This window comes from Pholcus phalangioides, unplaced genomic scaffold, assembly GCF_987345545.1.
Source record: "Pholcus phalangioides strain wild (caught in Gottingen) unplaced genomic scaffold, Ppha-v1.0 ptg000004l_1, whole genome shotgun sequence".
In the NCBI taxonomy this organism is placed as follows: Eukaryota; Metazoa; Arthropoda; class Arachnida; order Araneae; family Pholcidae; genus Pholcus; species Pholcus phalangioides.
Window position 1 is genome coordinate 36,115,091 of NW_028301597.1, and position 24,443 is coordinate 36,139,533.

At 39.0% G+C, this 24,443-nt stretch overlaps 1 protein-coding gene across 1 annotated transcript in view; it reads left to right on the plus strand.

Annotated features, from left to right (window-relative positions):
• The first annotated feature begins 209 nt into the window (after nucleotides 1-209).
• Nucleotides 210-24,443, plus strand: part of LOC149087353 (uncharacterized) — a 51,556-nt gene continuing 27,322 nt past the window's right edge. The window contains exons 1-3 of the mRNA XM_089231421.1: nucleotides 210-789; nucleotides 15,426-15,598; nucleotides 21,946-22,025. Coding sequence (XP_089087547.1) covers nucleotides 15,439-15,598; nucleotides 21,946-22,025 — 240 coding nt within the window. The 5' untranslated portion in view covers nucleotides 210-789; nucleotides 15,426-15,438. The remainder of the gene's footprint in view (nucleotides 790-15,425; nucleotides 15,599-21,945; nucleotides 22,026-24,443) is intronic.

Here is a 24,443-nt window from a genome sequence, read left to right on the forward strand (position 1 = left end):
AAATTTCACGTCCATCTATCTCCCCGTTCGCAGTCGAACTGCCTCCCTCCCCCCCTCTCCACCCCATCCACGAATGTTATATATTACCTATTTTTACGGCTACGTTAAAGCTCAATATTACCACATTTTCGGCCGATAGATGGCGCATTACACCAACTTTTTCCCCATTTCGCCGCCCACCCAGTCTTATAACGCAACCTAAGCCTAACTCGAACAGACTTGTATGTTTCCCCCCTTTTCCAGTATCCTAATATCCGTGTGTGTGTGTGTGTATGTGTGCGTGTAAGCTTTGGCATTGCTGAGCGTGTTTTTATTGATTTTTCGAAAAGCAAGGGAACGCCGAGAGGAGCCCCAGAATGGAGGAAAAAGAAAAGTAAATAAAAGAAGTAAAAAGAGAGAGGAAAAAACGTTGGTTCTGCCAGAGAAGAGTGAGAGAGAGAGGTTGTTTCTCATGTTTTAACGCTGTCCTCTTTAATGCTCGCATCCACATTTCACTTCCAAAGGCTACGGAAAAATATTGGGAATCCCATGTATCGGTGAGACGTGCAGATGGATCCATTTCAGCGCTTGAATTTCATAGTGTGTTGTCGGTTCTGAAGAGTCACGTATTGCATATGCTTTCGAGAAAGAGCACCGCGACAATATCGAAAGTAAAAAAACATCTCATCTTTTAGTGAATGAAGTTCTCCTACATATTATCAGAGTAATGAAGCGTCTGTGGTCTCGTTGGTGTTACCCCGACAACTGATTTCTAAGTGGATTTTTATTTGCCACACGTCTTTTAAATAGGTACGTTTCTCGTTAAATATAAATGAAGTGCATGCACATAATGTTTAATAATCGAATATGTTGTTATCTATTTTTATTGCTTTTTTAATGTGGCTGGAATCAGTGACTGGCTGAGGCGTTTTGAATCCTAGTACATGAATAGTTTGTGGCCCGATACTTCTATTTGCAAGCATCACCATACTCATCACCAGGACGTAAAATCTCATATTTAACACATTGATTGCGTATAGCATTTAGACTAAAGAAAATCATTAGCTTGAAATCATACATGGTTTTAATTGAAATCATATCGATACAGACAGGTCATGTGAAAAATATATGTCTTACGCATTAGTTAGTCACACACTCACACATGCATAGGTGCTGGAACCTGGAGAGCTGAGGCTATGTGAGCCGCCCTCCCCCCAATAATCCATGAATATACAAATAAAAGCAAAGCACCATTCCGCCTCGTGTGTGTACGGGCTTGAGTCCCGTATATACGGGATGGATGGATGGCGATTTTCAGCCATCCTTCCCCTCCCCCAATCTTTTCTTTTTGTCGGTTCTGCACATATGGACCACCTTTTTCGAATTCTTGCCTAATTCTCTTGACCACTTATTACCCAAGTTTTCCGCTGTGACTTTAGTCCACTTAGGCGCCCTCCCCATAGATCTATTATTATAGATAATAGGTCTCCATAGATCTATTATTAAAGATCCTCATATTCTTGAATTGGGGGAGGGTGTATTGATAGTACCCCAGATTAGTGTTTCCCATTTCCCAAAACCTTCTGATGTCGTGGACCCCCTGTACATCGAACATTGAAGGACCTGACATCCCCGCTTTCTATCTCTGAGAGATAACGGACAGACCCCCTCCTGTAGTGAACGTCAATGCACCGCGAACCCATTGTGGTGCCAGTCAATGCTTCGTGAACCACACTCCCCACCCCCCATAGCGTCAGAAGGTCAATTTCGACACCCCCCCCCCCCATAAAATCCAAAATAATTTTTGTTTTACAATTTTCATATCATAAAGAATTGAATAAATGGTAATAATAATAAGAAAACAGAGTAGGTAAGAATAATAGTAAATGTGCAACTTCACAGCACAAAATGTGTCATTCATGCAATGGTACTAAATGAAAATGATGCCGTGGACCTCGTACTCAAGTACTCACGGACCACGGGTTAAAAACATTACTGCCCAGGCCCGTCATTTAGGGAGGCAGGGCTTTTGAAAATACACTAAAATGGTATATATAATATATATATGTACAAATATATATATACATACATACATTGAGTACATGTGCTTTGCCCCCCCCCTGGAAAAAGTTGAAATGACGGCCCTGTGTGTTACTGCGAAGATTTTTGAATTACTCCTTTATTGATCGCAAAAGTTTATAGTTTAAAAATAAGATACATCAGAGTGGGCCCTTCATGCTAGAGATCTATCAACCTCTCTCATTGTGTGCCGGGCCATGGCCTTATTTCCAGCATGGCAAAGGTCTTAGACCTCCTGCTTATATCTTTTCGTTGAGACAGAGCGGTGGGCCATGTTCTGATTAGGAGGAGGAGCGCCATGGTCGCAGTAACAGCACCACAGGGCCGCAGCCAGCAATTTTTTTGGAAGAGGACTAAATTGTTTCAAGAAGGATTTAAGTTATTCCATTTTTATATCAGTCATTTAATCACATTTTGTGAAGCATAGGTGGAGATAGAATTGAAAGTATGGGGGGGGGGGCACGATGATGATGATGTCAATTCATATATACACATATAAATTAGATTAGGTGGTCGGCTGAAGTTGGTTTTCTGTGGTTCCCAACTTCAAGGCGCAAATGCGAGCCGATCTCCCCGTTAAAAAGTCTCGCCACAGAGAGCAACAGTCCTACAACGATAAATCATTCAATCATAACACTTCACTCATAGTTAGAGAAACTGGTGGCAGATAGCAGCACTACACGTAACAAGCATTACAGAGAGAAAAAAAAACTTCACGTCAGGTTTCACTACACGTACACGCACATTCCCGCATGTACCGATTAGTTGGGGGTCCCGCGGGGTTGGGGTGTGGTGTGGGCGGGGTGCATGTGTGGTGTAGCAGTAGTAGGGAGGGCCTCCAAAAAATGGCTCGGGGATCCATGATGGTCTTAAGTCAGCCACCTCGTTGGGCAGTTTGCCTGTTGTGGCGTTGTATTTGTATTTGTATCAGTCTACTGCACCTTTGACGCTGGGGGGGGGGGGGGACAATGCCTCCCATGCCCCCCCCCCTTATCTCCGCCCATATTGTGAGGGTAGCTCTCCTCCTCCAGTACTTGCACCACCAGGAGCCTTTGGGCAGATGTTCTGTGCACTTCTTCTCCAGACCTAAAGGCCACTCCAATTCATCATCTTATACGATGTTTTAGACATTATTTTGTTTCATGCATGATGCCATTAAGTCCTTCCTAACCACTCGCCCTACCTGGTAGGCCGAAGCTTCAAGACTGTTGAGGGAGGTCTATACCTTCCATATACGTATAAGGTTAAGATGAGACCACTCTCATGAAATCCTCTGGGACAGATTTTTTTTTTTTTTGGGGGGGGGGCGGCGGCTAAGGTGTATTTTCGTATGAGAAGCATGCGTAAATAAACCATAACAAATAGACAAAGTACGCACAAACATTCCTGCAAGGCTACAAAATGATTATTTGGTGGCCTGGTGTTTGTTAAGCATAGGTCTATTTATACAGGATGTTTATTAGTAAGCATATAAAAAGTTTGATAATAATTATAAATCTATAAATTGCTAGAATTGTTAGCTATTGATGGAACTTCTCTAATAAAAACATCAATGATGAAAAATTTTAAAAGCATATTAAAAACATATACATAATTTAGTTAGTGTTCGGATTTATATTCATATACTGTACAAGTAATTTTACCATGAATCGAAAATGTGCAAAATTTTTTTTTCAGTTTGAATTGTTCTTCCTAAATTTTTAGCCGGAAATAATTGGACTGCTTTATTAGATTGATAATTAGTGTTAGTGCCTATAAAAACTAGTGGAAAAAGATGTTTTAAAATAATGCGGATTAAAATAGTGTGTTATAATTAGAGTTTTAGTTTCAAATCTCTGGGGTAGTGTTTCTCAGACTGTGTCCCGTGGTTCTCTCGAAATTTCTGGTTATTTTTGTTAATTGAAAATTAAATTAAATCACTTATAGTATTTTAAAAGAAACCCTGGGTAAAAAATGAGACGTTTCTCTCAAATACAAATACAAATACAAATACAACGCCACAACAGGCAAAATGCCCAACGAGGTGGCTGATAAAAAGATGCCCATAAAAATATGGTTGTCATATGTTTCAAAAATACAGCAACCCAATTAAAAATGCAATTAACACAAATTACAAACACTATATACACATGAAAAAATATTATACAATGCCCATAAAGAATACTTATGGTTGTCTTATTCTAAGAATGGATAGCTTCTCGATTTACCCCAACATGTTTATCGTATTTCTTTTTAAACGTGTCAATTGTGTTACAATTTACTACCTCCGGGGGTAAGCTATTCCATTTATTAACAACCCTATTGGAGAAAAATTCCCTGCGACACCATAACCTTGCATTGTCCCTCACCAATCGATACTGGTGTCCCCTTGTAAAAGCAGTCGATTGGCGGTGTACTAAAAGTTCATGGTCCATCCTATCCATCCCATTGAAAATTTTGAACACTTCGATCATATCTCCTCGACACCTGCGTTCATCCAATGTAAACATATTCAAAAAATGAAGTCTTTCTTCATAACTCAAGCCCTGTGTGCCAATAAGGGCACGCGTAGCTCTTCTCTGCACCCCTTCAACCAAGTCTATGTCCCTCTGTAGGTATGGTCTCCAAAACCTTACAGCATACTCCAGTCCAGGACGAACTAAGCCTCGAAAAAGAGGAAGAATGACTTTAGGAGAACGCGAAGAGACCTTTTTGAAAATGAGACATGTTTGCATTGAATAAACATACCATGACTGTCTAAATGCGATAAAATTTGTTCAAAGCTTTCACAAAATTTTGTGCCGCAACTATAATTTTTTTTAAATAACGTGATCCTCACGTATTCCCAAGGGAATCCGTCCAGGGAATTTGTTAGTGTTACATTAGTAGACATCCATGCCCGAACCCAGACCTGCACAGTGAGAAGCTAGTTCCCTAACCACTCAACTGCCAGGTGGCACTCGAGTATGTTTCGATAATGTATGTACGATAATTGTTTCTTATCATAATTTTTTTTTTTTTTGGAAAAGTTACGTAGCTGAAAATATTGATAAAAACTGCTCTACAGGGAATTATAGGAATTGTTATAGGAGGGCATGAAAAGAAAACTATTTTTTTCCCCACCTTCAACACCTATATAACCAATAAACAATTGGAGAACAATCTTTTATTTTTTTCCAATAGTAATGTTAAAAGTCTTCATGTTCGGAAGTTATGTGCCTGAATTCTTCAAATAAAGCTTATCGTGTTCGCTGATTATTTCACTGCCTTATATTTTACATTGCTTATCTCTATTGGGAATTTTTGTGCAATAAATCTCTGCCTATTTTGCCTATTGCAGTCACAAATACATATAGCGCTCAATAAGAAAACGAAATAAACACAGTATCCATTAAGTGAAAAGATTTCGTATCCCTTCGAGTAACACGATAACGTTTTGTCGTCGTCACACTGTATGGGAATTTACTGAAATAAATAATAACTATTTCCCCCTCGATACGTCTTTCCAACCGATATCACTAACAATGAACAGTGAACTATGTTTTAAATCGGACTTCCTTTTGTGTAAGAGAGATGAAAGCTTCCATTATGAGTTTTTTCAATAGCGCGCATTGTTCCTTGTAGCTCAGATAACCTAAAGAGATAACGGTAAATATATTGCATGCGAGAGAGTCCTCCTCTAGAGAAGTTTGTAAATGGCATTAATGCGAGCCTCGCATGTGCAAAGAATATTGATGTTGTATCCTCGGGCTTTTTTTCCCATTAGTAGAAGGTCAAGGAGATTTTGTATTTGGAAAATAGGATCTGTCTCCATTTTCGTATGTTACTAATAGTGAACAAAAATTTGTGCGTGACACGACTTTTCTCTAGGTTCTTTGCACGAATTTAGCTGAATTCGACTACAGTAACGAGATCACTTTCTAACATGAATAACGTTATAACGTTTTTCTATATTCCGTGAAGTAAAATTTAATATTAGGGGAGTGTGATATCTATATATGGGATGAAGCTATACTCATTTTACGCATTTTTTCTTAATTACACTACGAGCTTTCGTCCCAGTCTCCTGAGAGGAGACGTCCTGCAGTAAAACAGTACCATTACCCATTTTGTTTGTATAGATGTTACTGGCAAAGCCCGAATCGCGACCGATTCACGAAATCACCGGCACTTCACGAATTCGAACTTGAGTTTTGGCCATAGTACGATTTGCAGAAGCTTTTCGGGTTTTGGCCGGCCAACTCGCGAAGTGGCTACTGAAGCCCACATGCACCTCATCCATATTCCTCTGCGGAACTTCTAACGAATTGGTACACGTTGGAATGCGCGTGTCCGTGTTACGAATCTGACGTGAAGTTTATTTCTGTGTAATGCTTGTTACAGTACTGCCCCCATCTGCCATCTATTTTTTCTAACTATGATTGAATAATTGCATCGTTATATGAATGATGTTCTCTATGGTGGGACTTTTTAACGGGGAGATCGGCTCGCACTTGCTCCACGAAGTTGGCAACCACTAAAACCACTCGCGCAGTAGCTGGAGATCTTTCTTTTCTTTCTTTCGATTGAAACATTTGTACCGTTTATAGATCTGTTGCTCTCTGTGGCGAGACTTTTTAAAGGGAAGATCGACTCGCATTCGCTCCCTGAAGTTGGGAACCACAGAAAACCAACTTCAGCCGACCACCGCTATGGTGACGGTTGGCTTCGAGACAGCTGGATATCCCTGGCCAATCTTCGATGTGCTGATGTAAGACGGTTCAGTAGACCTCAAATCCATTTTTCTTCATCGCATTTCTAAACACTTTATACATGGCTACATATAGTAGCTGTAGTGGATTAGCTCCGTGTTACGAGAGAAAAAAAGAGGAAAAAAAACCTATTTTTTTATGTATAATAAAATATAGACCAGGGTTCTCAACCTTTTTTTGACTCGCGCGCAGAGCCCTTTTAAGTAAAAAAATTCTATGGCGGAGCCCCGTGTAGGCCAATTTATAAATTATTCATCAAAGTTACTGATTTATTTTTACTATTTAAAATTATTTATAATTTTTTTTTTAATTTTACTGTTTTTTTTAATTTTTCTCGAGCGGCCGAGGAGCCCCTGGAGAGTGCACAAGGAGCCCCAAGAGCTCCGCGGAGCACCGGTTGAGAACCGCTGATTTAGACATATACAGCGCTGTCTTAAGAGCATCATGGGATCCCGAGCCAAATGATTTTTCTGAGGCCCTAACAGTCTAAAAATGCTGGCTTACAAATTTACACGCTTACTCTCGAAAATTTCAACAAGATCGCATTTTTGTGAGGCCCCTTTTTCTCTTGAGGCCCCCCGGCCATGCCCGAGTTGGTCCATGCGTTAAGACGGCACTGAACAAGTAGTTTTTTCTGTCAAATTTTGAAGAAGAAAAAAAAAAGGATTACCGCATCGCGACTGCGATAGGATGGGTTGCCATAGTGGCTAACATGAACATACACCATGTCCCAAAAGTTTATGGAATTTCGAAAAAGTTTTTCAGACGAATGAAAATAAATGCATGAAGGAGTAAAAACTATTGTATCACAGACCACATGTGATTTACATTCAACAACTCATTTGAAAGGAAAAAAAAACATATTCCTCTTAAAATTTAAATAAAATGCAAGTGCATGAAATGATTTTCCAGACTCTTTATGTATTTTTGTGCGTCCGGTGGTTTTCCAAAACGTGATTTTGGGTGGTAAGGCGTCTTTCTGGTTATAACGTGATAATGTCCCGGATGCCCTTATTGGCGGGACGGGGGTACACCAGAAGCATATCTTCTACACCTCCTAAACGAAAAAATCCTGAATTAATTTTAGCCATTATTTCGATGATCATCATACGTCCCGTGTTTCCGGAAAACATTCCGGTATTTTCACGTAATTCAATAAAAAAAATTCAAAAACGGAAAAAGATGCTAAGATTGCTAAAGATGCGTGTCCATAAATGTTGAGGCCACCCATTATCATCACAGAACCTTATATTCCATGTACTGGCTGAAGTATGGGCGTAGCTTTTCACTCAAAAATGGTGACATACCTTGCATATGCATCGGGACCATCTAAGTCACTTTTCGTCACTGAAAACAACACCGATCTATTTGTCTCCGTAAGCTACGTGGTTTCGAACCCATTCTAACACTTCTCGAAATGTAGTGTGTTGTGTGTTTAAATTTGGTGCGTTGAGAGGGCTAGTTGACGGACAATTTTCATATGAACCATGACACCAGTTTTTTTTTTTAAATTCTTCATATTCATATTCTTCTATTCATATCTGACGATATATTCAAACGGAGGGTCGAGCAATTCCACAAATAAACATCACGTGGGTAGATACCATTCTTTTTATCAACTTGTCATCGTGTGAAGTCGTATATCGAGGTTTTCCAAAACCTGATTTTGGATGGTAAGGCGTCTTTCTGGCTATAACGTGATAAATTATGCTCTTGCAAAGATTTAAAGCCTTTGAAAAATATTCAAAATTGGCTTACTTTGCAATTTCAATCTCAAAATTTTATTAATCTCGTCCACAGAAAGCTACGTCGATTTTGCCGTCTTGCAAACAAAAGATTCTCTCTCCCCTTATTCCGTCTTACTGCATTTATAGGTCAAGCCTTGTGTCACAATTACACGTTTCAAATTCGAATACATTCAATAGTTTCCATAAACTTTTGGGACGCGTAATTTACGATTATAATTGAAATCGTAATTTACGATTAATTAACGATTACAAATGCAATTTTTATTATTTTATGAAAAATGCTCTTTATATTATTGAAAAAATGATTTTCTTTTCGGTGGAAAAATTTCATTGCACACATTACACCTTGTTTTACAAAACTACCGAAAAAACAAGAGTCCATAAACTTTCATAACATAGTGTAATTATCACGAAAAAATACGCCAAGTGACGATGACCCCGAATCATGTATATTCCTTTCGGACTTTGGCCAGGGTTCTCCAGCCACTTCGCGAACTGGCTGGCCAAAGCCTGAAATTCCGGAACATACCTTATATACCTCCTGTCGGAGTATGCACTGAGCAGGATGGCGGCGTTGAATCTACACAACTTTAACCCGAATGCCCTTATTGGCGGGACGGGGGTACACCAGAAGCATACCTTCTACACCTCCTAAACGAAAACAACCTTAATTAATTTTAGCCATTATTTCGATGATCATCATACGTCCAGTGTTTCCAAATTCCCGTATTTTCACGTGATTCAATAAAAAAAAAGTTCAAAAACGGAGGAGAGTTAGCAAAAAACAGCATTGAAAATGAGGGAAAACCGTTTTATACGCATTTAATGCTGTTTTTTCGTAACTTTCCTCAGTTTTTCCAATTCGAATATCTCAGCAAATATAGCGCTTAGAAACGTGGAATATTTTTTGTTGGCATCAGGAGACACAGGGCAACAACTTTCTAACTTGGTTTTTTGGCTCGGGGGACGGTATAAGGAGTTATTTTTTTCATTTCAGTAACTATACAACCCCTTACACAAGGCATCTGATTACAACACGTTATTTGGATACTTTTTCTAATTGGAAGCATTCCTCTAGTCCCAACAATTCGTCAGTAAAATGACATACGCCCTGTTACCTATGCACCCTGTTTATAGTTTTCATTGTGACTTGTGACCCACTAAATATCACTCAAAGTGGCTTGAGTCATCATCAACTCAGGAAAAAACTTTCAATAAACTCTACAATTTTCTCAGATGAGGTCCAGCTCCGATTGCCAAAAAACGCGATTTTTCTCCCTCTTACGGCAATCAATATTTCAGTTTAAGAAATAAAAATGTCATCTCTAAACAACCTCCATCTCTCGAGACTCTTTAATTTCGTTCTTGTTTTATATATAAAATACATTTCCCTTTTCTCTCCACAAGCAAAGGTATCTTTTTAATTTCCTTTTGAATTATTGAATCAACGTGTGGGATTATTTCGAATTTGTTTTTTTTTTTTTGTTTTTTTGCCCGGGCTGGAAATTGGCCTCCCGGGGCTACTTTTCACAGTCGTTGCCAAAATTGCTACTGTTTGCTTCTGCGCTCAAGTCGAGCAGTTATTCTTATCGGTGTTACTAATGGAGCTTCCGGAATGATGCGAAATTTCCGGATGGTGAAATTTTCACCGTTTTACGTTCACCTGCTGATTAGAAAAATAATTTTTCTGATATTAACATATCTCGTGGTATTCAGTGTTCGGTGTTTTATTAATTTAGAAGACATTTTAATGTTATCATAATGTGGGTTTTCAGAGGTTCGGTATTTTGAAAAATATAAAATAAAAAATTCTCGTGTTGAGAAAAGTTTTTTTCTTTGCTTATTAGTTATCAACGCATGAACGGGAATTCTTGTAAAAATGCAAGTAATAGGGAAGCGCACAATAAGAGGATATATATCACCATACGTATCTTTATTTTATCTAATTTGAAAATCTAATAATTTTTTTGCCATTTGGAGGATGTGAGCTTTGTCGGATTACGCAACTGGGTTTATTCATACGGGAAATATATTTCTGGTAGAAATCGCAATATTAGTCACTTATACTAAAAGGGGTAGGACATGCCCAACTTGTTCATTCAGTTAGGCTTTTTTTTTTATTCAAAGGGGAACATATAAAAAAACAATTTTCCTACCTGCGATAAGGGATTTTTTTTTCTTTTCAAAACGGCACATTTTTCAGAAGCGTTTTCAAAGTCGTATTTTACAGTACAGCAATGTTTCCCAGTGGGCATTATCGCACCCTAGGGGTGATAGAATGATCCTGGGGGCAGTAGATTTACGGGTATAACATAGAATCCTATGGGTTGGGGGAACGATGAGGAAAAAGACATTTCTTACGAAAATGGACGAGGGAACAAAAAGTTTGGGAACCATTGCAGTATTAGCTCTTGATAACGGACACCCATTGGCAAGTTCTTTACCTACCGAGGCTGGGGCGACCACCGATGGATGGAGCCTCCATTTCCCATCCAACTCCACTGGTTGGAAATTGCCGTATGGCGATATAAGACCGGAGTTGGTGTGCTGTAAAGTAGTCATAACGAACGTGTGTCTTGTGTTTTCATTTTTGAAATCTAGAAAACCTATCAAAAATGGTTCTAGCAAAAAATATGATGATCCCATTTTTTCTCTGTCCCGAATGCACTTCACCTTGTTTTGATAATACTGTGTATGCATAGAAATTCCAACTCTGCTGGATTTTATGGAAAACCTTGATGATTTTGGCGCCTTCCTCATTCTTTTTATGCAAAAATAATTCGAATACTGACTCAGCAGCATCGGCGTAAAATTGTATTGGGCCTAGTAGGCCATCCCCACAATATATTTTATTTTCCCACCATCTCCATAAATAATCCCTTGTAGAAATATTGGGCTTGAGCCTCAATATTTTTGGATCTAATATTTTCAATAACTTTAACCCTATATTTGGCAGTGTTGTGCTCTCACGCGAATGCGAGCCGATCTCCCCGTTAAAAAGAGTCTTGCCACTGAGAGCAACAGGCCTACAACGACACAATTATTCAATCATTACACTTCACTTATCAATTAGAAAAATTGATGGCAGATGGAAGCACTGCGCACAACAAGCATTACACAGAAACACACTTTACGTCAGGTTCGCCGAGGAATGTGGACTAGGTGCATGTGTGGTTCAGTAGTGTTGCTCTCAAGCAACATGAGTTTTCTTATATTTATCAAGTAAAGACATTTTATATTTTGAGCTCGTTTCGGCATTGATGCTTCTCTAAGCAACTTCTAAACATTCGGTTTTCACTAGTGAGCTGTTCATAAGTTTCTATAATTACCAACAGAATGGCTCAAAGGTACACGTGACTACTATTCTTTGACAAGCCAAGCAAGAAAGATTTTTGGCGCTTGCATTTTCGAGGGAAATACCCATGAATAGGGGGCACATGTTGCTGCGCATTCTTTAACTATGATAGAAAAGTAATTTGGCAAACAATAAATTACATTTTTAAATTTTTCGAATCGAATCTATAAGTAAATCATAAATATACTCCTTTTTCTCAAGTGCAACATCCCATATTTTTTTTAATTGATATATATGTATATATATATTGTCATGTAATAGCTTTCAGGGTAACTGATTTTCTTAATATGTATAACCCCACAAAAAAATTCTCTCCTCTGGATATTTCAATGCTTGCCAATAACTTAAAGCAAAGTTACTCAACTTTTTGGGGAGTGCGGGTCACTTGAGTTATCTAGAAATGTGCCTCCAGACACTCGGGTGATCTGAATGTTCGCCGGTTGGCCGGCTTGAGTGATCTTGAATTTAGCCGCGGGCAATTTGAGTGATCTGGAAATGCGTTTCAAGTGATTTAAATGATCTAGAAATGTACCAAGAAACCATTAGAATTATCTATAAAAATGCCACGAGCGCCACTTAAGTGAACTCTAAATGTGAGGTGGGCCACTTGAATGAACTGGACGTGTGGTGTGCCGCGGGTCGCTCAAGTGATTTGGAAATGTGCTTGGGGTGCAGATCACTTAAGTGATCTAGATATGCACAGTTGGCAGCGTTAGAGATCTGGAATTGTGCCACGAGAGCCACTGAAATAATCTGGAAATGTACCTCTGGCAACTTAAGTGATTCGATAATCTTTCGTGAGCCTTTTGAGTGGTTTGGTTATTTGTCGCGGGCTACATCAGATGACTCCGAGTTCCACATTTGGCCTGCGGGCCATATTTTGAACCGTATTTTTTTTAAACCGAGCATAATTCAGGTCTATCGCTATAGGCAATTGACTACCTAGTGAGTTGTGCCGGAATTGTAAGTGTGTGTACCTAACAGTCTGAGTTCGTATCTAGTGTTGTGTATGCTTTTTCAGTGCTGCCATCTATATCTCAGAAGTGAAGTGAGTGATGTGTAGTGACTGAATATTTGTACTGTTTGTAGGACTGTTGCTCTCTGTGGCGAGACTTTTTAACGGGGAGATCGGCTCGCATTTGCGCCTCGAAGTTGGGAACGACAGAAAACCAACTTCAGCCGACCACCACTGTGGTGACTCGAACCCGGGTCCCCGCGATGCGAGTCCGTCACTATGACCACTCGACCACCACAGCGGCCGGGCTAGGGTTGCCTAACGTCCCGTATATGCGGGATTGTAGAATGTATGCAGGAGGGGGGGGCAGAGCTGAACCATGTCGGAAACTATCTTGGCCTGAGTCCCACAAAGGTCTAGTGCTTATGGCCCTCGTGAGGCTTACTACGTTCGAAACGAGAATTTTCCTAAGAAACAAAAGCTAATTCTAGGTCTATACTGATTTATCACAACGCATTTTTTTGGTTTTCACCCGAAATATTTTAATAATTTGAGAAATCAATCGCCTGATGCCCATAAATTCGAAATCCGTGGTCGATTGTTTTAAGTGCTTCGCGTTCTTTGAGGGTGATTATTTTTATGCCTTTTTCCTCCATTTGATTCTGAAGAAAACATTTGTTTTATTAGCCACGTATGTTTTTTTTGCATTATGCAAATGAGCCCCTTTATAAAGAATCGTTTGAGGTTATTTTCGGGGCACGTCCGTTCGATTTGGAAAATTGCCATCAGCTGCATTTTCGGAAACATCTGCTGCGTCCTTGGGAGTTCGTTGGTATAAGGAGAGAAAATAAAAAAGTATAACTAATCACTTGTTTTCCCGAAGATTCATTGCTGTTGCCGAAGAACCCCCCATTCATTGATCGCTTTAGCAACGGGCTTTGGTTTCAACTGATGATAAAATATTCCGCTCCGTATTGGAGCTGAGAGGCCAACTTCTTTCTTTATATGCTGTAAGACGAGCAAAATGCTTCCTATATCAGTGGTTCTCTAACGTTGTGTCGTTTATCCAGAACCGCCTTTAGGGGTGTGTGACAGATGCGGTCGCACTGGTCTCGTTTTTTGCCCCCTCCCCCCACATATTCGAAAACAATAATTTCTTTCATAAATTCTGGAAAACAGCGTCCCAGGTCACACAGGTGATTTTGGAATGTGCCGATTAGTTAATTTTATAAAAATTTGGTTTAAGGTCGTGAGCCACATTTTGCCGGCGGGCCATGGGTTAAGCATGTATGTTCTAAATCATTTAGCGTATATATGAACGCATTCTAAAATTTCTTGGTATGTATGAATGTGGTCTATGATGCCAGTTGATTCGTTCAAATCTCTTATTACAATGAATTTTCAATTTAGGGTGATTCTAAATTCATGAGACAAACTTGATATAAGACACCTAAACAATAGAATGAACAGTCGAATCGCAACCAGCAATGGCGGTAGAGGGTGTTGTTAGAGAATGCACAACACCACTTCACCAAAAGCAAATAGCCTATCATATTTTTCTGACGGATTTGCTGCAATATGTGCAATCAACCTTTCGAGGGTGTATTGTAATGTGGAAAGCCTTCTCATATGGTGCAACCTTAGAGGAGGTATATAATACTTCTCCTCTAAGGTTTATTTATTTGTCCTCTAAGGCCGTACACATAGCGCGGCGAGCAAGAGGTGCGGGAGTGCGTAATAGAAACTAGCGACGAAAATAATTGTATTATTTTGTTTAACATCACAGATACTCAAGAAACGAGGCGAAAGAGGCCACTCAACGAGGTGCGCGGTTTGAACAAACACGTTTGTTTTCACCTGGATCCGCTGGTTTTTTGCTATCTGCTGATTGTGGTCCGTTTCTCCCTTTCTTTTCTTTCCTTCTTCTGCGGAGGGATCGTCATCATCACATCCTGACAGTTCAGGACCCCTCCAGCCATTTTCTCTATCCTCTTCCTCCACCCCCCCCCTATGCATTTTTTCTTCCTAGTCGCAATTCTTTTAACTCGTACCTCTTCGCTCCACTATGAGCGCAGCCTAAAGGTGCAACCCGGGTAACGCAAATTACACCACAAATTATTGTACCGCTTGATCATTGCTTGGCGCAGCATAACCTTTCGTTTTGCACCAATAAGAAACAAAACTCCAATCCGAATGTGCTTATGAACCCTGGTATGGAATCCCTCGCACATATCGCAGCAAATCAGTCGGAAAAACATGATATTTGTTTTTGGTGAAGTGCTGTTGCGCACTCTCTAGAAACACTCTCCATCGCCTTTGCTATTACGATTCCACCGCACATTCTATAATCAAAAATGCTTGTTTAGGTGTCTTTTACAACCTCTTAAAGTTTGTCTCATGAATTTAGGATCACCCTGTCTATTAAAAAAATAGTGATGTGTTTTCAGAAGATATTTCATGTCATTGTTTTTTGTTTTTTTTTTGTGACGGTTTAATAAAATTTATTCAATTTAAAACAAAAAATTAGTTTTAATATTATTTTTCTACATTATTTTTATTCATTTATTTGTTTTTTGCAGAGAATATTAGAAAATGTGGGCTTCCGTACAAATCACATCGGGGTGTCCGGCCCCAAGTTCGAGATCCAAGCACGCCGTATGTGTTTCAGAGGAGATCGGCCGGAAAAGAATCTATGTGCTCGGCGGGAGGAGTGCTAACCTCCCTCTCAAAGATTTCTGGAAATTCGATCCAGGTAACGGAATATATTGACGTGTAATTGCAGCGATTCTGTTTTCTTCTCGCGCTATTTGTCACCCCCTACAGTAATTTCCCATGGCAGCTAGACTTTTTCATAATTTTCACGTATTAGCCTTATCCCCAGGAGATCCCGGATCGTCGAGCTAATATCTCATAGCCTAACTACAGCAAATATAAACATCTCGGGCATCAAACATATCTCAAGATCAACGTAGCCTTTTTCTCGTGATTGACCCGGAGAGGAGTCAGCATTTTAGAACCTACGTGTTTCGTTAGTATGACAGCTTTTTTTTTAGCTAATTGTACAGGGTGTGATCCGTGTGAGTCCGTATTCGACCTTTATCTAATGAACCGTTCATCGTAGAGGTGTGGTTCTAATTTGAGAAATGCTCAAAATGTGTTATAAATCACTCTGCACCACTTTCGGATGTAAAAAATATAGTGTGACATAAAATAAAAAAATCTAAAATTTTATACGGCCCCCCCCTGTCTTCTAACTTAAAAAGTTATTGCCCTGTCTCTCTTGAGGCCAACTGGAAAAAAGTCAATGTTTTGCTGAGATACTGCAACTGCAGATTTCAGATACTGATACTGATATTGATGATCTGAGATACTGATATTGCAACTGCAATATTTGATGAGGTATTTGAACTCACATTCCGGAGAAAATGGAAAAAAATGGGATGTTTGAATTAAAAATTAGTTAATTAATTCAATTGTGAATCCAAAGAGTAAATTCGGGAATAAACAGCATAAACTAACGGACAACGCTTCTTTACTTTACTTATGCTGTTCTTTCTCACCTTTTCTCAGTGATTTTTGAATTCAAATATCTCAGCGAATATTGCGTTTGGAAACCTCGGGATTTTTTTTGTTTTGTTTTCAGGAAAGACAGTGCAACACCATTCGAATAGGGTTTTCGATGACATGGTGAGTAGTAGTGAAATCTGCGCTTCTGGGCCGTAGAAGCTTCTATGGTAGACGTTGCATTTCTCTACTACTGTAAGCAGTGCCGTCTCTACTTCTGTGCCATATGTCCGACCGATTCTTGAATACTGCTCGTAGGTGTGGTATCCATACAAAATTAAAGACATATTACTCATAGAGAGTCCCCAAAGCGCTTTTACTAGCGCTTCACTATACTAAGAGAGACTCGAGATACTGGATACTTGGAGTGGAGGAGGGCTCGAGCTGACCTAATTATGTGCTAAAAACTGGTACACAATATGGTATATTTGTCTTCCGATGACTCTTTTTTCGAAATCTAGTACATACGACCTAACCTCCTGAAAATTCCAGTGGCCAGATGCGACCGCTATTTTTGTGGCTTTAGATGCCGCTCAGCTAGACTGTGGAAAAACCTTCCACGTGACCTCGTTTCTGCCCCTTATGCTGGATTCGTTTCTTCCTTGGACGATTTTAACTTTACGAAGTGCTTTTCTATTTGATTTATGTTTTCTTATGCTTTAGTTTTGAATCTTACCAGTGTAAGTGCAATCTTGCCTACTGGGTTGTGTGATAAATAAATAAATATAAAAAAGTTAATTTTAGACTTTAATAATTTTCTTAATTGTAATACTTTTCCTGATTGAAAGTTTGAAAGTATGCCTCTAGGATTAACGGTTCGTCAGTAAAATGCCGCAAGGGGAAGTCATGGAATCGCCCCTAGATAATCTTTATCAGGAGAGACATGGCAGCAACTTTCTAATTAGCCTTTTGAGCGTAGATATCCGTATAAAAAGTTAACTTTTTTAAAATTTTAATAGCTACACAAGCCTTGTCGATACAAATGGCGCATCTGCGGTCTACGCGCGTTATTTGGATACTTTTTTCTAACTGGAAGTATACCCCCTCTAGGATCAACGGCCCTAGGGAAATTTGCGGTGCGAGGAGTTGGCTATGCACCCTATATATGCATATACATACGTAGATCAGTCGGCTCAGTTGTAATTGATATAGACATTTTCCGCCCATGTCTATAAAATCTCGCTCAGCAGAGTTGAGTAGTTGTTATCTTGAATTTTATTTCCGATTTCCTCAATGATTTTAAATGGCGTGATTTTTTTATAAATCTTTGAACGCGTAAAATTTCAGCAGCTCTCAAAAACAAAATGACACCGACAAGGAATGAACTCTTTCTGCATGAAAAAAAAGCGCGATACTTTGTACTAAAATGACACTAAAAGATGTAAAATACCAAAAAAAAAAAAAAAAAAAAAAATAGAGGAAGAGAATATGCAGTGTAATGAATAATAACATAATATAACAGTATAATGGATTTTTAGACAATGCATTTACCACGCACAGTCTGCGCAACACAATATCTGATTATGCGAGGAACAATTCAATTGCCATTTTACAACGTTAGTATAGAATGTATATTGGAAATTGATGAGACATCAATATCGATGAAGCGTCTCGAATAAATCAGACATAAAAATGAAATAAAAATCATATTTAACTAGCTATAATACCCGGCGCTGCCCGGGTTTTCTCAATATGCATACTTGGCAGCGTTAAAGAAGCGACAAATCATTGTATAGGAATAACAGACACACATACTCTCGGAAAATCAATTTCACATGTATAGATTACGGAAACTGAAAAAATTGTCAGGGAAAATGCGAAGTATTTTCTAAAGGTGTTAGCAAGTGTGCAAATAATCGGTAAAAATAAAGGGAAAAAAACAAACATAAAATTTTTTTTTGAAGGTTAAGATTTCGAATCACAGTAGATAGATAAGTAGAATCGCTCACAACCCCGGACTGATGCAAAGTAACTTACTTCCGCTACCTCAAAAGAGGCAGGGTTGTGTCGGGAAAGTTAGCAAAGATTTATAGCAGCGGCTCCCTTGCCCCGTGCTCGCAAGTATCGAATCGATCGCGTCGTTCTCCCCATGAAGACAGCTATTCAAATTACAGCATATTTCAGGAATTATTCAGGAGTTTTGGTCAAGAAGGTCATTAAAATTTTCGAGCTTTGATCAGGAAGTTATCAAGTAGATTAACGGTGGTAGTCAATCTTTTGGAGAGTGTGCTGGCCACTTCATTGGTTGGGAGACACGTCACGGGTCACTTGGAATGTGCTTCGAGCTACTCAGGTGATCTAAAAATGTGCTGCGGGCCGCGTAAGTTTGATTGTAAATGTGCTGCGGGCCACTTAAGTTAGTTGTAAATGTGTCGCGGGGTGCATAAGTAAGCTGTAAATGTGTCGCGGGCCACACGTCAGCTGTAAATGTGTCGCGGGCCACACGTCAACTGTAAATATGTCGCGAGCTGCTTAAGTGATTTTTAAGTGCGCTGTGAGTCTCTCTATAAGCATGCTGCGGGCCACTTGAGTGATCTGGAAATGTGCCACCAACCACTTCAGTAATCTACAAATGAGCCACTCAAATGAACTGGGGGAGTGCCGTGGGTCACTTGAGTGATCTGGAAACGTGTCATGGGTCACTTTTAGTAATCTGAAAACTAAGTGATTTGATAATCTTCATGGGCCACTCGAGAGGTTTAGTTATTTGTCACGGGCCACATAAGATGACCGAGGTCCACATTCGGCACGCGGGCCATGGGTTGAGTATGCATGAGACAGATTTCGCTGGTAAACCTCTAATAACTGATTCCGAAAACAAAATGTAGAGAAAGAGAAGGAGAGGAAGTTCTCTCTTACACACACCCCCATTTCCAGTTGTTTCAACTTCTTAAACGCTATCGCTAAAAACTTGGAAATAATATGTATATTGGGAAAGAAGGGGAGGGGGGGGGGGGGGAAGAAACCGTGTTCGCGGTATGGAGAAAAGAAGGAAATAGACGAGATGGAGAACATTTTTCAATCAATTTCTTCGAGGGAGTGCTTCTTTCATCTGCAACTGAAAGCACTTTTTGAAGGATGGCGTGCGCTTCCTCTCCACTGCACTCTTTTCTTTTGCTCTTGTAGCACAATTGGGGAAAAAAATCATTTTTTTTGGTCTTCCTGTATTTTTTTTTCCCAAGCGTAGACGATATTGACCGTATTCAAATTTTTTCCCCCTTGCTAAAGTTTTTTCCCCCCCTCTCGCTCGTTAAGTTGAGGGGAGTTTTTTTGTTGTTTTTTTTTGCAATCGTTTCGGGGATAATAACTTGAATCATGCTTAATGGAAACGTTCTTGGGTGGGAGATTCATAAAACAGCTTTAGGAAAATTCATTAAGAACTGAAAAGAAAGTTATTTTTTATATCACAGTCAATCTCGGCTATTACGTCCTTGGTTATAGGATCTTTTGAATAGGGATCGTCTGATTAATCGGGTCGGTTAATCGATCGATCATTTTTTAATCGCAGTTGAAAATTTTAGTCGAGTTAATCGACTCGATCAGAATTCGATTAAAATTTTTATTAGCAGTTTATAGTTTTACTTTGAGTAAACCGATTGAATGTCTTAAATTATGTTCCTATACATAACATTTCAGATAAGTGACTGTATTTAAAAATATTTGAATCAATATTTTGATAAAATTTTTCGACGTGAGGAAACACAAGTCGATTCCGATCCAACGGAAACTATTGTAGTGATGATTTCTAAACTTATTGATTTAAAAAAAAACTACAAGATCCAAGTTATAAGAAATTCTGTGATATGGCAAGCATGTTCAGCATATCGTCTTCCTTTTGCCAGAGATATGAATGTGCAAATTTTCCCTTTTGGGTTTATCAGCTGGTTGAATCACTTATTTTGCTATCTAAGTTTTTCCAGAAACGCAAATGTCTATCTCCTATTGAAACACATTTTACAAAACATTTTAGGAGAACAACTTCCATAGAGGAATATGGGTAGAGTAAACGTTCAAAAGTCGTTTTCCAAGATCTAGAAATTTGCACATTCATGTTTCTGACAAAGAGGGGAACGATATTAAATAGCTTCAAGCGGGTGCAGCTTTTATCTGTTAATCTATTTCTGTATTTATTTACATATATTCAGTGGATAGATGTGTGAAATGAACAGAATATGTTTTATAGCATCCATGAATATTACATGGTTACCAACACTACGTTTGCCATGAATGAATAGCATTTGAAAGTATTCGATAAAAATTCGATTAATCGATTATATTCTTTTGATTTACCAGTTTAAAATTTTAATCGGTTTCCAGCCGTAGTTATGCAGATCACAGAACGTATGAAACTGGGCAGTTCGTGAAATAAATACATGGTGCCCACATAAATTCGTATATAGTTTGAAAATTCATAAAAATTGAAGGAATTCGTATATTTTAATGCGGTTTTGTGAAAAAGTTATTCTCGCGGAAAAAGTTTTTTTTTTTTTGGTATAAAAAAAAAAATTGGTTCAAATTTTTGTCGATGGAGGACGCTGCACAAAAGCAAATCACTAGAAAATATGCAAATCCTATAAAATGCAAGGTGTACAATAAACAGCTCATTTCTAAATTTTCCTGTCACTGGAGCTTGCTTGAATCACTGCGATGTTGGCATTGATGGATAAAGCTCTATTGGGAAAATGTTTTACCTCAGCCACGAATCACCGGTTGAAGTTTTACGAAATGCTTCGGACGTAGAAAAGATTGAAAGTTCTGTGAAGGAATTCAGTGACTTGTTTGTATTTAGCGCTTTCTGTCGAGGAGAATTCCAACTAATTTTTTTCTGTACCGAAAAAAATCCCCTTTATGAGAATAACTTTTCCTCAAACGCATTCAGTATACCACATCGTTCTATTTTTAAGTTATTTAAGAATTTATGGAACACCTTGTATTTGCATGTTTATCGATAGTTATGTTTTTCACGAAAATTACTTTTTTTTTGGGAAGGTTTCTGTATTTTTAGGTACTTTAACATTCATATTTTTATGATGATAATGTATAATATTTTATTATTTTGTTCTCACCCACTCCCCTTGGGAATTTTGCCTGTTGTGACCCTTGAATTTGTATATTTGCTTTTAGTGCCGAGCAAGTAACGGGACTTTAGAGGGCAGAGTAGGGTGCGACCTTTGTTGACAAACGCATTATTTATATTAGGGTCAAATAAACATTAACTATGAATGCAAAAGCTAATTATACTCGACTATTCCATATCAGTTACTTGAGAACTAAGCTTTCGGTTTAAACGACATGATTCTTCGGTTCTTTGGATGACGGTATATAACTAATTTCGACTGCAAATTTTTATTCATACAAATGCTGCACGATTTTCAAGACAACTTACTGTAGCCAGTATCAGCCACATATTAAATCAAACTTTGAAGAAAAAAAAATGCTGTGAACATGTCTATGTGTGTGCGTGTGAGTATTTCATTCATTCATTACAGAGAGACTAGAAACTTTTCTAATTTATCTTGTATATATTTCACCTAGAACAACAAGTTTGGGAGGAAATCCGCACCCGTGGGCACCGGCCTCTGTGTCTCCAAGAGCATACGATGGTCTCGTGGAAGGTAAGAAGTAATCTATTTCCTCGAATTTTTAGTCGGAACCTCTGGATTTAGAGATTTCCAACCTTTCAGACATTTTTGGCCAAAACGAAACATTCTATAAAGCCCTTCAGCCACCCAATTATAGTGCAATATTTAGAATTATAAGACATTCAAGGACTCGATGGAGACTTCTCCAGAAGATATGAGTATGCCAGAAGAATAAATTATGTTGCCTTGGACATTTTCGAATGAAGTTAGGGTGGTATTCACCGACAGGGTTTTTAAACTATAGTCACAATTTTTGGATTAAAGATCGACACGGATTGGTTAAATTTAGGTTTTTAACCAATCCGTATCGAGCATACAAAAATTGTGACTAGTTTAAACCCTATCAGTGAATACCACCCTTGAATATCTATTCGCTTTCCCGTTCTGATATTTTTGTGTAGAAGAGAAATGCACATAAACATTTGCTTGAAATATTTCTGAAAAACGTTGTGCTAGGGGACACCTTGCTGCCACCTATCAGATAAAACCAATACTGTTTGTTATTTGTTCAACTAAAATTGACTGTTGGTTTTAAGCCAGTCTGCAGGAGGAAAATCAATAATGTGCAGTATGATACCATATATTGTCAGGGCCGTTTTAAGAGTATCATGGGCTCCCGGGTTAAGTAATTATTTTTGAGGCCCTGCCTAGAAAATTCCCGAAAATTTCATTATTTGTGAGTCCCCTCTTTTCTTGAGGTCCCCGGGCCGCGTGGGCCTATGCGTTAAAACGGTGTTGTATATTGTACCAAATTAACAGATTTCATGCTGCATAGTGGCGTGTAACTTATGCGCCGAAATACCGGTTACTATTTTCTTGTTTTTCGCAGCAGTGCTTAGGATGAAAGTAATTTTGTGGCAAACATGAAGAACATACTAACCGATATTTAGGCGCATAAAATTTATACCGGTATGTATCAAACAAAATAAGCAATATATAATATCATACCGTACGTGTTGTTCATTTTCATGGTGGAAACCTGTTTAAAACTAATAGCCAATATTACTTGAAGAATTATAACAGATAGTTTTATTTTTACTCCGTAGGTGGCACCGTAATCCCAGCTTAATGATGTGTCCTGCATGTATAATAAAATAGTAGAGTTTGAAATAAGTAGGAGGCCGGGAAATCGTTCTCCTATTTTTTTTTTCGCTGATTCACAAAGTGTAATATGTTAAAGGAGCACTATATATAGTGTACAGACTTCATCAATTTTTTTTTCATTGATCTGTTGTTTCTCCCCCCCCTCCCCTACCCTCTAAAATTGTTGGTGGGCCACAGCGACGTGCGGCCCCGCGAATCATTCGTTGAAGACACATACTCTTGGGTTTACGGAAAATTCACAGCCATGCAATTCACCGACAGCAGTTCGACACGAATCGGTGAGCCAGTTAGTGAGGGAGTAATGACCGAGTGAGTCTCTCAGTAAATGATACAGTAGTTAGTGAGTGACAGAATGGTTAGTTGTGGTTAGAGTGAAAGCAGACTAATGAGTGAACGACCTAGAGATAGAGTTAGTGACCGAGTGAGTGAGTGAGTGACCTAGTGAGTGAGTGAGTGACCTAGTGAGTGAGTGAGTGACCTAGTTAGTGAGTGAACAAACCTGATGTGTTAGTGGTAAAATGAGCGACCAAGTCAGGGCTAGCAACAGAATGAGTGACCTAATGAGTTAGTTGTAGAATGAGCGACCTAGTCGGGGCTAGCAACAGAATGAGTGACCTAGTATGTGAGTAAGCGAGTGACAGAGTGAGCGACCAGGTGATTGATTGTATAATAGAGTGAGTGACCAGGTGATTGAGTGTACATACCATCACCACAGTAGAAGAAACAAGAACAATGGTCACGGTTATTATGGGGAGTAACAGAGTGAGCAACCTAGTGAGTTGATGATAGAATGAGGGACCCAGTGAGTGAATGACGAAGTGAGCGACCTAGGAAGTAAATGAGTGACCTAGAGATCAAATGAAAGAAAAGCCTAAAGCCTAATGAGGGAGTGATTGATTGACATAGTGGACGACGCTGTGAGTGACCTAGTGAGTAAGTGATAATATGATAACCTAGTGAGTGAGTGATATAATGAGAAACTAGTGAGTGAGTGACAGAGAGAGCGACCTAGTGAATGAGTAATAGAATTAGCTACCTAGCGATTGACTGAGTGACCTAGTGAGTGATTGAGCGAGAGGTGAGCTAGCTCTAGTGCCAGCCCGTTTTCGCTCATTCATTCACTCACTCATTGCCCACTCGATCATTCATTCACTCGTGTCGAACTAATGTGGGTGATTTGTTTGTCGGTGATTTTTCCCACCGATACGTATTCCGTTCGGTGAATCTTCCTGGCGTTGAATTTTCCTAGCGGTGAATTGTTGTCGGTAAATTTTCCGGACACGCTGC